At 37.5% G+C, this 17,173-nt stretch overlaps 1 protein-coding gene across 2 annotated transcripts in view; it reads left to right on the plus strand.

Annotated features, from left to right (window-relative positions):
• The window catches only part of ptprb (protein tyrosine phosphatase receptor type b), a 57,762-nt gene extending 41,458 nt beyond the window's left edge, over positions 1-16,304 (plus strand). For both annotated transcript variants that reach the window (XM_069192290.1, XM_069192291.1), the window contains 12 exons: positions 318-423; positions 1,570-1,653; positions 2,919-2,936; positions 3,056-3,137; positions 3,255-3,345; positions 4,496-4,572; positions 5,748-5,882; positions 6,157-6,279; positions 7,651-7,814; positions 9,888-10,023; positions 10,660-10,780; positions 12,553-16,304. In XM_069192290.1, coding sequence (XP_069048391.1) covers positions 318-423; positions 1,570-1,653; positions 2,919-2,936; positions 3,056-3,137; positions 3,255-3,345; positions 4,496-4,572; positions 5,748-5,882; positions 6,157-6,279; positions 7,651-7,814; positions 9,888-10,023; positions 10,660-10,780; positions 12,553-12,575 — 1,160 coding nt within the window. In that variant the 3' untranslated portion in view covers positions 12,576-16,304. The remainder of the gene's footprint in view (positions 1-317; positions 424-1,569; positions 1,654-2,918; positions 2,937-3,055; positions 3,138-3,254; positions 3,346-4,495; positions 4,573-5,747; positions 5,883-6,156; positions 6,280-7,650; positions 7,815-9,887; positions 10,024-10,659; positions 10,781-12,552) is intronic.
• Positions 16,305-17,173: the final 869 nt, after the last annotated feature.

A 17,173-nucleotide genomic window follows, 5' to 3' on the forward strand; every position in this document is an offset into this window, starting at 1 on the left:
CTCAGTGACCTTAAAGTTCCAGTGTGAACTTGAATTTCCCAGCTTTGAACAAAGCAGTAAAAAGATTTTAAAAAGCTGTCAAAATTACTCTGCAGTGTAATAATAGCACTATTCTAAAATTAACAGTGTAATACTGCAGAAGCTGAAAACGTTCAAGTCAAGACTTCTGTCACAAGACATCTTTCTGATGTTCTTTAGTTTTTTGTTGTTGCAGAACACACAAACATAATCAAAACATTGTCTCTTTCTCTTGAATGCCTAATAGGAAACAGTGCTAGCGTGTTCCTGATTGCATTTTCTCCCTCCTATTCCACTAGAACCCCTAACAGGAGTCATTGAAGGAATCAGTGCTGGCATGTTTCTTATCGCTGTGCTGATTGGGGTCGCTGCTCTGCTGATCTGTCGTCAAAAGGTCCGGAAAGCGTAAGTGTGGTTTGCCAGCTTGGGTGAGATGCATTAAATGTTTTTTGCATTAAAATGCATTAAATTTTTAATTTGTTTGAACATTTTTAACATTCTAAACATTCACCTGTCCATCCATCCATTTCTAACTGCTTTACCTAATACAGAGTTGGAGGGCAGAAACTGTGAGCGCAGAGTGGCACATATTTTGGACAGGATGCCAGTCCCTCACAGGGCACACACAGACACACCCACACACACCTGGGCAAATTTTCCCACAAGCCAGTTAGCCTACCAGTATGTCTCTGGACTATGGGGGAGACCAGAGCGCCTGGAGGAAACCCATGTGACACAGGGAGAACATACAAACTCCACACAGACAGCACCCCAGGAATTGAACCTAATGCCCCAGAGCTGCAAGACAGCAATGCTAACCACCCTACATTTTAAACATGTTAGTTAATTGATTTTGTGTTATGCTAATATTCTTTCAGTTTTGGAATTATTTCCTAGGAAATAAGGAAGGGAGGTTATGATTTGTGAGCATTAGTTGAGTGATTAGTCAAACTGTGGATTTCTTTATACTGTAATTGTCGCAGTCTTAAATAGTACATCTTATACATTAAATTTGACGAAAGTACTGTATACGCACAGACAAAATGAATGGTAGTCTAAGAAATTAAAACCAAAACATTTGATTTTAAGTGTGAACTTATTTTTATTAATATTAAAAGACAAGACAATTTCAAGTCACAGGTCCTCATTCCTCTAGCCTGGTTAGCCACTGCGTTTGGTTACAGTAGTGAAAAAAGTAGTTTTTATTTTAGGATGCCCCCCCGTAGAGCTGCTTGGGAAATAACAATACATGGTGAATACAGGATATTTAAAAAATTAAATTTCCCCTCAGAATCTACACATGTAATCTTTTATCATGAGCATACAGTACTGTAGGTAGACACTAGCTGACTGCCTAAAACTGAACACTGTTGACAGTCACAAAGTTGGAAACAAGTAAAAACAAATAGTGGTTACGGGCCCTGTAAAATTGCTCTGTGTGCCCTCCTCCAATGCCAGCCCTGCCAGTATTGCCCAGCCCCAGGCCTGCTTAGCTTCTAAATTCTAAAGGATGCAAGGTGGATTTCAGAAATGTGTTGTATTTCTTTGCAGAAGTGTAGATGAGAGGTCTACTGTGAGAATGAGCGCTCGGAGGGAGAGACCCACATCTGGCAACGCATACATGGGAATCAGAAGGTAACAGCGTCTTCTCATGCCTCCAGAAAACAATTACAAAGACTTGTACTGTGACAGTGAGTCGTCCTACAGCCCTGGAAATGCATTGAAATGCATTTGAGAACATCCAATGAAATACAGTTTTAAAAGTGCACTTATATTTTAAGAAAACGTTGATTTATGTTTATACTGTATATAGTGGCCCCCAAATGTATTTATAACCTTGAAGGACTACGACTTAAAGTTGTTTAAGCATAAATATCCAGGAGTGCATTCAATATTCCTTTGTAAGAAGAAACCAAAAACTAAAGTATTTTATAACTTTTAATGTTTTATGGACAAAAGGAACATTAGTCAAGAAAGGATGTACAGTATAAAATTTCAAAATGTATGATGTCAGGATGTAATCATGCCCCAGCAATTGGAGATTAGATAAGGTAAGAGCAATTGGAGATAAGATAGTGATTTAAGAAAAATAATTGTTTCTCACATATGCTGCACAAGACAGGGAAATTGTGTTTTGCTGGCCTATCTACTGTATATAATGCAATTTCTGAACATGGTATAATAAGTAAACCATACAGCCTAAAAGCCTGATTCATTTTCGTATTAAGAAAGATGTTTTGCTTGTGTGCTGTGGAGAACAGCACCTTAGTTTTTGTCGTATTTATATATTACAGAGCTAAATAATCTCATTGATGTCAGTTGGGGGTTTTATTTCTTTTTTATCATGAAATTACAAGGGCTGTTAACCGCAATGATGAAGGCACTCATGGGGCTGTTACAGTGTCTGAGTGCAGGTTTTATTGTGTAAAAACTCAATTTCCCCATCAATCTTAAGTAATGGTATAGGAATTCAGAAATAACAATGCCATTAAGCATAAATTTAATACAATTCATTGCATTAATGTCACATTTTCCATTGTTTAGATCAGTCAGACTGAACACAGCTACTAAGATGTTGTTGCCCAGTATGAACACCCTACTGTCAAATGTGTTTGAAGTGAGAAACCTAGTTTAGTGTTTCCTAAAATCAATAGAACCAATTGTTCACTATCTATAATTTCTGATTTCAACATTTTTTTAGTATATGGTCTGTGGATAGTTTTTTCAGTTAAATTGTGTTGTAAAAGGTTTAAGATTTAAGGTTTAATTAGAACAACCAAAGTGGAAAATAAAGAAGGAGAATGTTAAAATTATCATATAAACAAGGGATATAATCTGTACCATTAATCTCATTTTAGACTGAATTCAGAATTGATCCCTTTTTTTCTCTTCTTTTTCAGTAATCGTCGAGTTTCAAGGTATGATGTAATGTATCTTCCCAGCATTTGAATTCATGCGTCAGGCATTTATTTTGTTTCTATGTTTTTCTTGACTCCTTGTTTCATTTGAGTTGGGACTTCTTTCATATCTATTACAGCCCTGTCAAAATTGCACAGTTCGAAGCCCACTTCACCAAACTGCAGGCTGATTCCAACTATCTTCTCTCTGAGGAGTACGAGGTAAAATGTAATTCTGTGTGACACACTGACTTGCCCTCTGTCTTTACTCAGTACCTCAGATATTTATTATCAAAAAGTAATTATTTTAATCCATTAAACATACTGCTTTCCCTTCAGGACCTGAAAGATGTTGGTCGTAACCAATCCCTTGACACAGCACTTTTACCTGAGAACAGAGGCAAAAATCGATACAACAATATACTACCCTGTAAGTTTTATTCCTGTTTATGTGTGTAATAACTCCCTTCAGTGTCTGTGTGGTGAAGGTCCAGGACCACTGTGATTATGTATGAAATAAGGTTTATAATTTACCTTATGAAACTTTTATTCATGAAAATGAATAAAACAACATGTATGTTTTCTGTTTAGAGAAACAACATCATATTGAGAATAAGAATATAACTTGAATTCTTATATGCAGATTCAATTTGTCTGTGAAACAGCATAAATGTGATTTGTTCAAAGTATTATTATGATTTTTCAGGTTTTAGCGTAATGTGTAGAGCTTGGTGCAATGTGATGCTAAACATCTTGTCATTTGCACACGTCCCTGTAAAGCATTAAGCCTGTGATTATAACATCTTGTGCAGTAGTTATGAAGGGATTATGAGTTATAATGCCATTATGAAGTGGCAATTCAATTTTTCAGTATGTGTATTTTAAATGTAAACAAATGGACAAATAGAATTATTTTTGTGTCCTATGTATAATTTATTCACTTAATAGTATTAGTTGTACGTTACATTGAATTGAAGTCTATTACAATGCATTTCATATTCATTAGAAAATCTTTGTTTAGAGCAAATCTCTTCATAGCTGCCAATTAGGTAGAAATGTTGTCAACAGTTTGTCCCCTTTGTTTTACATGAATAGGAGAAATAGCAATGAATATTTTCCTAAAAACAAAAAGAAAGGAGAAAACAAATGTTCCAGCAGTGTAGCCTTTTTCAAAGTGTGTTATCTTTGTAAAATATGTTAACTGTACAAGGTACTTTACACAACTGAAATTGATATTAACTAAATAACAAAAAAAAAATAATGATGATGATATTGTTTAACTTGATTTACCAGATGATAAAAAAATGCTTTGAAACCAAACTTCTCCAAACCCTGGAAGAGCTTACATCTTTATTTTCCTTCCCACTAGTTATCGTGTATCCATTCTTAGTCATGTTAACATTCTAAGAAGGGTGTCTGTAACACTAAACCATCCCAGATTAAGTCCCCATGCTGGCACCTTGGCAAATTTGCATTTGATTGCATTACTCGCCTTCTTTATAAACAAGAAATAAATCAGCTCTTTTGCAAATCTATCCCAGCGTTGTTTAACATTGACCCATTTCTGTTTCACTTTCCAGATGACTCGACCAGAGTGAAGCTTTCCTATGTCGATGACGATCCATGCTCTGATTACATCAATGCTAGTTACATACCGGTATGTTCATTCAGGGGCCTCTACAGTTTTTCTTGCACGTACTGTATATTCTTTCCTGATTTGTCAAATTTCTGTTCTCTGTTTCACCTCATTTCTGAAATCATACTACAGTACAAAAGAGCGATAATAGATAAGATAAGAAAAAAGATAAGACAACAAGACTAATGTTTTATATCAATGATTGTCCATCATTACTAGTTAAATTGTGATAAGAATGTACAGTAGGAAAGGTAGGATCGAATATACTCAAGAATGTATCAAGAATGTTACTATAAACATAGGTACAGTATATATTTCTAAATGAAAACCCTGAAACTATGCTAAAAATAAATGTTGCAAATGTAATCAACTGGTGTTTTTAAGTTATCTGGTGGTTTCAGAAAGTTTACAGAAGTTTATGAAAGTCACCTTCATTGCCATTTGGTAATATACAGTAGGAGGCAGAATACAGAACACAAAACAGTCAGTATCACATCATAAAGGGGAACATTGGGGAATTGTCCCAATATCAGACCACATATGAAAAGTAGTTTGAGAAAACCATGAAGCGACTGGATGGTGGGAACTCACTCAAGGTTATTTCTTCTCACCTCACTGGACACCTGCTTAGCAGGAAATACTGCTGCTGATTTGTCCGAGTGAAAGAGATTGCGAATAGGGTCTTCCTTATCAGTCAGGGCCAAGGATACTGAAGAAATCAGGAACTCGAGCTCAATACAGAGCTTCTTTTAAACCTCAAATGAAGCAACAGTTTGGTACAGTTCTCTGACTTGCAGTCTCCTGTTGTGCCTCTCCTGTTTCACAGAGCCACTGTGATATTTCCATCCATCCATTTTCTAATCGGCTCTTCCAAATCAGGCTCGTGGGGGAGCCAAAGCCTATCCTGGCAAGCAACAGGTGCAAGGCGGGATACACCCTGGACAGGACTCCAGTCTGTCACGGGGCAGACATACACTCACACACTCGCACCTAGGGCCAGTATTGACAGTTCGAGGCAACAGGGAGGAAAATCACACACAAACAGGGGAAACATATAAACTCCAGGGAGGTAGCACCTGAGGAATTGAACCAAGAGACCAAGCACTGCAGGGCAGCCATGCTGACAACTGTGCCACCAACCCTGTGAGTTTTATTCCTGCAAAATGATTAAGTTTAATCTTTTTGGTTCATTTCAGGGCAACAATTTCCGGAGAGAATACGTTGCCACACAGGGCCCTTTGCCTGGAACAAAAGACGACTTCTGGAAAATGGTTTGGGAGCAGAACGTTCACAATATTGTAATGGTGACTCAGTGCTTAGAAAAAGGAAGGGTGAGTACAGAGGCCAGCCCTTTGGTATTGCTTGTGTTCTGTGTCAGTTTTGAAGAACATTGCCAAACATTTGAAAAGAAAAAAAGGTTAAATGTCAAAAGCTGTTGTACTGATAAAATGTCAGAGAGATTTTCAAGTGCCTTTCTTACAGCTGTCACAAAGTATAATATGTCTGTCCCTGTCTCTGAAATATGGTTTCTCTCTTGCCTCAATGTACCATCTGTGTGTCTCAAAGGGATGCTATTATTTTCATTGTGTTTCATCCTTTGTTTAGGTGAAGTGTGATCATTACTGGCCATTCGATCAGGATCCATTGTATTATGGTGATCTTGTTGTTCAGATGCAATCAGAATCTGTCTTGCCAGAATGGACTATCCGCGAGTTCAAAATATGTAGTGTAAGTGTACATTTCTCTTAAAGATATTATTAGCCAAGAGTTTATTGCAAAAGGAGCTTATAAAATAACCTGTTTTTCCAGAAAAACACTTGTTTCAGGAAAAAACAAATTTGTTATGTAAAGTTTGTTCTTGTGATAATATCTGGCATATTTGTTTTATATTTTTAATTAATGCAATTTACATGAGCAGTTTGTTTAACAGCAGCCAAGCTCAATGTGTCTCCGCTGCCGTACCTCCTTATAATTCCTGACATATTTTCCTAGATTTAAAAAAATATTATAGTTAGTATATATTGACAGGGCCCTGTCCTTCACTTTCATCTTATTCTTGGTTCCTCTATCCTGTTATTCACCTCTGCAGCTGCCCCTTGATTAACCCCTCACTCTGAATGGGGTCCTGTCTTCCGTCTTCTGTGTCCAGGAGGTTGGCCCTCAGCCAAGCAGGCTGAGACAAATCTTACTATGACTAAACACTCAACCATTTTCCAGTACATTTAATTTCATTCTTGGCTGTTGTTATTCCTTGTGAAATGCTGTTTTCTTCAGTGCTTTGAGTTTACACATATTCTTATCAAACTAAGCAACCTCTTTTACATACTTATATCTCAGTTTGTATTCCTTCATTCTTGAAAGATGGTTATGCTGTAAATGTTAGCGACTACCAGCCTTGTTTTTTCCATAGCTGCCTCAAACAGGAGTTTATGTATTTCATTTCCCTTGGCAGGCTTCCAGTTAAACGCCTTTGTTCACCTTTTCTGATTACCGTACTCCAGGACCTAGCATGACAACATTATTTTTGAGGACTGCTTGCTACAGGACTATAGCATACTCCATAATTATAGCACAATTGGAGCCAATAAAGGCCAAAAAGTTGTGATATAACTTATTAACAGCTTAACTCATAAATACAGTTTGTTATTTCTAACCTAGATTTATACAGTATATTTTAGTGACAACTGACTATTAATGAGACAGTCCGGTGGTCTAAGTCCCATCTTGTACCCTCTGCTCCAGCTTGTCGCTCATCTCACAAGGGTAAACTGCTTCAGAACCTAAGAAAGGCTACAAATGAGAGGAGACCATGTAGACCGTATATAGTTAGTAGCTAACTGAGCTGCTGATGATTAATAGTGGAGATTAAGTGGTTGATGTGTTTTTGTAAGGGGAGATTACAAACCTAATGTTGAAAGAAAAAGGAATATAATTTTTTTAGAGGGAGGTTTTAAAATCCCACTTGAATGCCAAGCAGTGAGGAGCAGGTTTATTTTGTTCAGGTGTTCTTACAAAGCACTTCATAAATTGTTAGCTGTGAGAAAATAACTCTTCAAACAAAAAGGTAGGCTGACGTCGCTGAACTCTTCTTCTATCCAGGAGGACCAGGTGAATTTTTCTCGGGTAGTGCGACACTTTCACTACACAGTGTGGCCTGACCACGGCGTCCCAGAAACGACGCAGTCGTTGATCCAGTTTGTGAGGACTGTGAGGGACTACATCAACCGGACTCCAGGCTCGGGGCCTTCAGTTGTGCACTGCAGGTGAAAGATCAGTAAAGGCTATATCTCATAAACCACCTTTTCTCATGCTTGACTAAGGCACCTTTATGCTTTCTGTTTACTTTGAAGTTGTACTATTTCCTTTTAATTGTACTTGTTTCAGTGTTTGACTTTTTAAATTTGCATTTTGCTGTATTTTATATCTCTGAGTATTTAAATTATACCATTGTGTTGACCTGTATTGTGTTAAATTGTACTACTGTGTACTTTATCTGCCTTTATGAAGCAAGTAAATAATATGGCCATCATGGCAGTACTGCATCGCGCTTGTCTGGCCTGTGAAGGGAATGAAAATTACACAGCTCAGCGGAGTCAGGGCAATGATATTCATTTTTAAACACCCCAGCAAGGTTTTTCCATTTTTGCCAAGTAGCTATACACTATTTATAGTATTTGAAATATATATTTTTTGTATTTATATTTTATTCCACTGTGTGACTATGGAGAATAATGTTCAAGTATGCGTAGGCTGCAACGAAACAAGTAAATGTTTATTCCATGCTGAAAAGAGAAGGAAAGAAACATAGCGTTTCAGCTGTGAAGCCTTCTTCAGGTGTCTCCAAAACCAGGAACACCTGAAGAAGGCTCCTCAGATGAAACGTTATGTTTCTTTTCTTTTCTTTTCAGCATGGAATAAACCGTTACTTGTTACTATGGAAAACAATGCCTTTTGTTTTTAAAGCCTACACTGACTTAAGTAATCCCGTTAGAACAGCTGAAAACCGTGCACCACTTTTACCAGATTTTAATTTATGATTAAGTAAAGTGCAAGTGATGGATGTTTTCAATACAATAGAATGTCAGGTAAATCTAGATATCAGTATGACATTTTCAGGTCATCTAAGGGCTTAGAAAAAAATTATCTTCTGTCACATAGCTTGCTTATAAATGTTGTTTATGTACCCAGTTAAACCTCTTATTTGTGATGGATAGATTAGGCTAGCATTCAGTCATCTCAGAGTATTATCAATTTTAAGCTCATGAATGTCTCTTGTGTCATTCTTACTGTTTGCTTTGGCTCACAGTGCTGTAGCAGACTGAGGTTCTAAATTGTACAAACTGTAATACATACTCCAATTGCCAATTGTGGATACTGTAGTAAATACTCCAATTGCCAAACAAGAGCAGAAGAGAGAAAGGATAACTCCGATAGTCATAACAGTACTGCCGCACTCTTAAAAAGTGACATTAGCACATTAGTTTTCAATTCAGCATTGCATTTTCACCCTGAACAATGAACACAAACATTTTAGTTCAGCAAAAGCAAGGAATCACTTGCTCTGCTAAAGGCGACAGTTCACTGCGGCTTCTTTCTTATACTCTCTATAGCTGTGCCTGATGTGTCTTGCTTGGTGCTCTCTCCAGGCTGTATATCACATCAATGAATATGATCCCTTGGATCTTGGTTTTGAACTCAGTAATGTCTTGAAATTCTGTTCAGATGTTAGCCAGTGTTCTTCTTCAGTGTTTTTCCTCTAATGAGCAGAAATCAGGTACTTTTATGTAACCTGTGCTTCTGATCAAAACCAGAGCTCTGAATGTGCAGCAATGTCATTTTCTTCACTTGAACTTCTCAGACAGCATCTCCTTGTTTCCTTTTATTTTAGTACAACAGTAAGTTTTATTCTTTGTGTGAAGGTGTTTCCATATTAACTTGCTGTAACCAAAGCATTTTAACTGTGTCATGTTAATTCCAGCTGTAAATGACAATTCTGCCGCCTTCTAATTTCATTCTGCAGAAAACTTTATTTTCCCTTTTTAGTTGCTTGTCAAAATTGGTCTAATACTTGTGAACTAGAATTTGGGTCTAGATGACACAAAAAGCCAAACTTCCTCCCAAGAAGAGATGTACAAAACTACAGTATGTGGAAGCATCTGGATTTTTTTTCCCAGGGATGCAATGCTATTTAGCATCCAAATTGAAATTGATGAGCATTATATCCAAAAGTTGCTTTCTTGCCTGCTCAGCTTTGACCTTTAAGCAGAGGACATTGCATCTTTTAAATGATCTACTTATTGATGAGTTTGCTGTTTGTTATTTTGTCTGTTGGGCAGTGCTGGAGTTGGCAGAACTGGCACATTCATTGCCTTGGACAGAGTCCTCCAGCAGCTGGACACCAAGGATACCGTGGATATTTATGGCTCCGTCTTTGATCTGAGGCTTCACCGGGCCCACATGGTGCAGACAGAGGTAATTTATGTTCTATTTCAATCAAGCATAGATGATTTCTTAGTACTTCTTAGTTTTTTCAAATCAAGTTCAGAACAGTTTCTTCAGGTCTGTAGGTTACAAGCTACAGTATTGCAGGAAGGAAGGTTGGAGTGTTTGCATGTTTTGGTCTCTAACAAATCTCTTAATGTCCTAAATCAGCTTGTTAGCAGCTTAATAGCCAGGTTCTTAGAAAATGCGCGCTCACCAGCCCTTCCACACCAGAGTTAGATTACCCTGGGATAATGTGTTCCAACAACACATCTGTTAAGTTTGGATTTTTGAACTACCCTTTTTTTAAAGATAATAACAAAATAATCTGTTCTCCAGACATATTGTACATGTTTTCTTTACATGAACACAGTCCAAAGGAGAATAATATTGAAGTGAAAATGTAGGCAAACACAGAAAAAGCATTGTAGTGTAACAGAATGCAATGATCCTCAGCCAGATAATGCGTTGCCTTTTAATTTGACCCATCAACTAATCATTTGATCGACACAGTTTCAGTGTTGCCATTAATAAGATTAAGGTTAGTGTGCTCTGCATATTGTGATCTGATGCACAGCAGGTCATTTAGAACAGGCTTCAATGGAGACTTCAATCTCCCTCTTGCAGTGCCAGTATGCCTACTTACACCAGTGTGTTAGAGACGTGCTGAGGGCAAGGAAGCTACGAAATGAACAGGAAAACCCACTCTACCCAATCTACGAGAATGTCAACCCTGAGTATCACAGAGGTAAGACTGACGCTTGTCTCATACTCACCATCTCTCCATCTGTGAGGCTATGGGAGGTGCCTGTGACATAAGATGAGGGGGTTAGCTCAGCCTCTTTACAATTCAGAGCACAGATAATTCATTAATAATAATAATTGCTAACACTTATGTAGCCCTTTTCTGGACACTCCACTCAAAGCGCTTTACAGGTAATGGGGACTCCCCTCCACAACCATTGTGCAGCATCCACCTGGATTATGCGACGGCAGCCATAGTGTGCCAGTACGCTTGCCACACCTCAGCTATCAGTGGGAAGAGAACAGAGTGATGAGCTAATTCATAAATAGGGATTGTTAAGAGGCCATTAATTGATAAAGGCCAGATTTTTAATAACCACAGAGAGTCAGGACCTCAGTTTTACATGTCATCTGATGACGGCACCTTTTTGCAGTATAGTGTACCCGTCACTATACTGGGGCATTTGGACCCACATGGACCGCAGGATGAGCACCCCCAGCTGGCCCCACTAACACCTCTTCCAGCAGCAGCCTTAGTTTTTCCCAGGAGGGCTCCCATCCAGGTATTGGCCAGGATCAAAGAAGAGTGTTTCTTGAAGTGTTGATCTTTATATAAATTGCCCACCAGATCGTATCTCCTCTGGACAAGGAGAAATAGCTACAATGGAAAGTCTTATTTCCACAACTCACCAACCAAGCAGAGTGAATCTATCAGCTCAGTTAAATGTCTTGATTTTCTGCCCAGAGTTTGGTAAGCCTGGACCGCACGGTGGCGCAGTGGTTAGCACTGATGCCTCTAAGAAATTGAGCCCTAGGTTCAATTTCAGGCCCAAGGGTACTATCTGCATGGAGTTTGTATGCACTCCCTGTGTTCCTGGTGCTCCGTTTTCCTTTCACAGTCCAAAGACATAATGGTAGATTCTGGGAAAACAGGCCATTTTGTGAGCGTATCTGTGTTCGTGTCTGTGTTTTCCAAGCAATGGTAACACAGGTCTGGGTCCAGGTGTACCCTGTCTTACACCCGTTGCTTCCTGGGATAGGCTCCAGCTCCCCCGCGACCCTAAATTGGAGGAAGCAGTTAAAGAATAGATGGATGGAGTTTAGTCAAATGCTGTAATCTGAACGGTGTCAAAATTATATACTTCCAGCATGTCATTTCATTGTGTAAACTCTTGTGTGGCTGAAACAGCTACTTAGATTAGTGAATCACCGGAGTTAAGAGACCTAGACAAACAAAGGACATACTGTACTAGACCAGGAGTATTCAAGTAGTCCCTTCCACTTGAGCTCATTAGCAGCTCTGTCAATCTTGTTTTGAATTAGTTAAATAAATAAGGAGCTGGTAGTTGCAAAATTTGTGATGGAGTAGACTGGATGGTATGAAGGTTAAGATGTCCTGTAATGAGTACAACAAGCGAATAATGAGCTGCAGATGGGAATGATTCCTTTAAGGAGCCATGCGGGACATTATTTATTCCAACACAAACCATTCTGCTTTGCTATGCCGGGCTTCGTGTTGCATTGGTGTCATGCATACTCTTTGTATCCAGACTTTTTATAAACTCTGGCATCATCCATTTCTTGATTGAAGTGGTGTAAATTTAAATTTGTCATTCAAATACTGTTAATCTGCTGCTATGTACTGTGACACCCCTAAATATTTAAGGGATATAGTTTTGCTTCACCTCGGTTATTACTTTATTTAAAGGTATCGATATGTTCACTTTCCTAAAACCCTTACTTTAACATTAACAGTCCTGTTTGTTTTTTCTTTAGATATGGTGTACACAAGACGCTAAAGAATGTAAGGGCTGCCTCGATTCTGAGTGAAGATAAAACCCCTCTACTGACTCCCTTTCCAGTTTTCACAGTCAAAGCTCTGCAGGGACACACAGCAATTTATTTTTTACAGTGTTTATACATTTTAAGATTGTTTATATTTAAATATTATAGAGAGTATTGTATATACTTGCATAAATGAATAATATTTATGTAAATATGTATTTTTTCATGTTATTCCTATACCAGTGTTATGTTTATTAAAGCACATAAGCTATTCTGTTATTTGCACACTATTGTTAAATCTAGCAATGTCAAAGCCGATTCTGAAATGTTTTGGAATGCATTGGTTCTGGTGACCTCATCAAGGAAATGCATCCGCAAGTGCGATTGATCTGACATTACTCTCAAGAATGCGTTATGAAATTACAGTAAAAAAACAAAGTACAGTTCAACTGAAATTTTGAAAGTTCTTCTGAAGAACCTCCTCTGATTCTTTGAAACATTTGCAAAAAACTAGTAGTGCAGAAGAATAGGATAACAACAGGAGCATATTGACCCAGTTTAGCTAATGTGTGGTGCCCTGTTTGGAGTATACAACATACAGTTCTACTGGTCTTTGAGAATAGTTCCAAGTAAATTATGAATTCACTTCATGATTCTATTTAAAAAAATATAAACCAAGCTGGAATGCAAACAATTACTTCCAGGAAACTCTGTGTTGACTGGTTTGTACAGTATAGCCCACAGGAATTATTTTGGAAAACACAACTGCACAGTGGTTTCTGGAGAGTAAAAAAAAAAAAACAACCCCCTTTTTCTCTGACAAGTCTACTCACAGTCTGTTCAGAGCAGGGAATCGCCTTTCTTCATCGGGGAAGACTGCGTAGCTCAAGATATGAAAAAAGTTGTTTTTATTTTGTCTAGTAGGTCAAATAATCAAATACGAGTTCTCAAAACTTCAGAGCCCAGTTACACAGAACGTATATATTTAGACAGCATTGCTATATTCCACCTGCTTCTGAAGGCCAGAGCTCTGTCTGTTAACAAAGAAAAGTCATTATCAAGAAGATGTTTCCCTTCTTGCATTGCTGCATACAGTGCAGATAAATCCACTCAACTACTCTTTCAGTTTGAAGCAAGCAGTTAACATTTTAACACTCTAGTCCTTCTCCACTAGTAGATCGGTTTTTGTTTATTCTTTCCATTCTGGTTTGTTCATTTCCTTGGACAAAAGACTACAAAACATAATAGTTGATCCATTATCGTTGGAACGTGAAGTTAATTTTGAAGTTGAACTAGACACTATTAAGCTGTGCTTTTACATTTTTCATCAAGAAGCTTATTTAACCCATTTCCAGGTTTCTAACCTGGATCGTGATACTTTGTTTAATCAGTCTTCCAAAGTATTTAATATGTATCTCAGACAAGGCCAGCCTTCATTGCATTTTTAGAAAATGTCCTCAACACAGCTTACATCTGCACTGCACTAACCATACACACAAGACAGGAATCAGTTTTGACCACGAACCCTCACAGCACAGGCCACATAATACTACCAGCAGCAGAAACATGGGACTGTGTCATCTGCATATACAGTACAAGTTTTGCACATTTTGATATGGAATATACATTTTTAAAGTGTAAATTTAAAAATTCTTGTAGGGAAAATACTACAATACAAAATACTACACAAAAATTGGTGTTCTTAATGAATCCTCTCACCATACAAAGAAATTAGGTTATGGCATTCTGTTTCTCTGTTTATTACCAACCAGGATAGCTAAAGCTTTCAAAGCAATGTAGATTCTTCTGTTACAGTGGTTACATTTGAGTGTTAAATTTGAGGGGCTGATACAGAAGTATAGATTTGTATATTATGCTAATTAAAAGTGTGTTAAATCTTGGCGATTAAGTGTTAAATTACATTTTAAAAATAAGTATTGCACAAAGAATCAAATCACAGAAAAATATGTTTTAAATCATTTGCTGTTGATTTAAACATAAAGCACTAAAACTAAGCACATCTAAAATGCAGGTGGGACTGAAAAAGGGCTGTGGAGGGCTTTACAAAAGTTTAGAAAGTCAAAGAATATTTAAAACATTTGACCTTCAGCTACTGTCTTATAACGTGCTTTGTATTTTCATTACCAGGAGCAAAATTAACTTCTCTTATCTTGAGCTCTGTCTGCTCCAATTCAAAATTGCAATTTCCTTGAATAGGACTGGTAACGTCATGCACTGTATCATTTTTCAGACATCGGTGCCTCTTTTGAAGGGTGTGTTGAATCTTTATGGCGTTTGTCCTCTTCTGTTTGCTACAGTTCAGTGTAGTTCTTAATTTCGTTGTTAGGTATTTATGTAAACAGCTGGCACACTCAGGATGGTCCTCAGAAATGAATATAAGAGCGTTATGTAGCATAACTTTGAACTGTTATGATGTTTTCCAGGTTTGTGACTCCTGTTGTATCATTTTTTGGTTCTTAAGACATGTAGCAGAAATACAGTACATATAGCTTTCAAAAGATATTGTGTTACATAATTCTTTATGCAATTGTATTGCAACCATCTATGCAGGTTGGGTTATTGGAAAATATAAGCTTGCTCTAAAATTAAAGTGCATTAATAGCTATTTTTGTGTAAAAGCAATGAGGAATGCAGGCATAAGCTTGATGATCTGCTACAGAAAAATGTTACTGTTGTAATACATTGTATTTGCTGCTGTTTCAACCCATGCCGTATCATATTTTTATGACAAAAATCTTGACCAGCAATATTGATTTAATTGTTTGCAGCATCAGGTGTCACATAGGCTTTGCTATAGTGTGGTTTCAGCTGTGGAGTGTTCTTCGAGTGTGAGGAACCCTTCTGCTCACGCCCGAAGGAGGATCTCCAACCAAAACATTGTGTTTCCTTTCTTCTCTTTTCAGCATGGAATAAACCTTTACTTGTTCCTTTGCAGCCTACACATGCTGACACAGCCGCCTACTTGAACTACTATAGTATCTATTAAGACTATTATCTATTTAGAATTCAAGTAACATCAAATCATATTGCCCCTGTATAACAGGTTAAAACTTTAATGCAGTGCTTTGTAGTTAATGCTGCAGTTTGAGAACAAAAAGTAGCTAACAGATTTGACTAACAATCAATTGACATCAGCTGCTGGAGAATTCACTGCAATAAAAGTTTGGATCAGAAAGAAGAGAGAGAATTGTAATGCACTATGCTTAGTCTTGCAGGACAAACACAGCAGCAAAGCAGGTGATACCTTCCGCCATTCCACCATGTTAAGAAAAACCATTATATGCTGGAGAAAAGCTGTTAAAATATTAAGTTTTTGTAGTTCTACTCTCAATCTTGGTATATGCACTGGGTTGCACATTGTGCTGCATACTGTGTACATGAGCTTTGAAATTTCATATTGTCTGTACTGTTAGAAAAGGGCGTTGAGACCATTTATATCTAATCAGTTTTGAATTAGTAATGACATACATTGGTATTTGGTAGAAAATTTGCTCCCTTAGCTAACAAACCTTTCAAAATTGATACAATATTGCTTATTTTGAGTGTTAAAATATTGCCTTTGTGGATAGGTTGCGCAGTGTTTCTTCAAAACATACATTTTATGTTATATGTAGGAAGACAACAAATCTTCCTAATGAAACAATCTATGTATGTTACATAAGTGCCAGTTCTCATTTATATGTTCTATGAATGTATTTAATTAAAGTTTTACACATTATAAATTGTGTTGTTTTGTGTTTTCTCAAAATGGTCTTTCTTGCCAGCACACTATAAATCGTGTCGCGTTGTCCAATTCTTTTCTTCCTTTCAAGGACTCATGAAATAATAAAAAATGAAGAAGATAACTTGGTATCAAAAGTTCCCAAGCTCAGAGCCATGAAAGGGGGATGAGTTGTGTCATTTTGCCTTTCTGGATACGATCGTGGTTGTATAGACAAGAGTATCAATTCACAAGTTCAGTGCGGCCGGGTTATAAAAATGAGACCTTAGTCAGATTGTGAAGCTGTTGATGTTGTCCAGCCCTTGATTAGAATTTCTTTGTTTGGTCTTCATGTTACAAACATGGGGGATTTTAATGAATCCTTACAGCAGTGTTTTACAGTAGTTCTGTGGCAAAAGCTTTTTTTTTAATCTTTTAAGGCCTGTGCACTGTACTGAAGCTTCTAGTTCAGACTGCTGCTGTCATCTCCCCATTATGCTCCAATTTCTGGATCTTCTTTTATCATCTTCATCCCTTCAATTCTCTGCTGAACAGGTGTTATTATCTGGCTTTTCAGAAATTGAGATTGGATTTTAAAGCTCAGCTTACCTCTCATAACCTTTTGCAGTACTGTGTCCTTGAAATGTTCAGCATTGTCCGTCTTCTTTGGTTTCTTTCTGCTCCTTAAAATCACAAAAGGCTTACTGCTTTGGTCTCAACAGCGTTATTCAAAGTTATACAAGTTTCCGGTAAAGTTAGCCATGGCTATTATTTTTAGTTTCTCTGTCCATTTAGCAGCTTCCGAGAGGAATCTGCTACAAGCAGGCCTGTGGGCTGAACCCAATCACCAAGCTACTAAGACACAAGGGTATCAGAGTTTCATCTACACTT

The sequence above is a fragment of the Lepisosteus oculatus genome, chromosome 7, assembly GCF_040954835.1.
Source record: "Lepisosteus oculatus isolate fLepOcu1 chromosome 7, fLepOcu1.hap2, whole genome shotgun sequence".
NCBI lineage: Eukaryota > Metazoa > Chordata > Actinopteri > Semionotiformes > Lepisosteidae > Lepisosteus > Lepisosteus oculatus.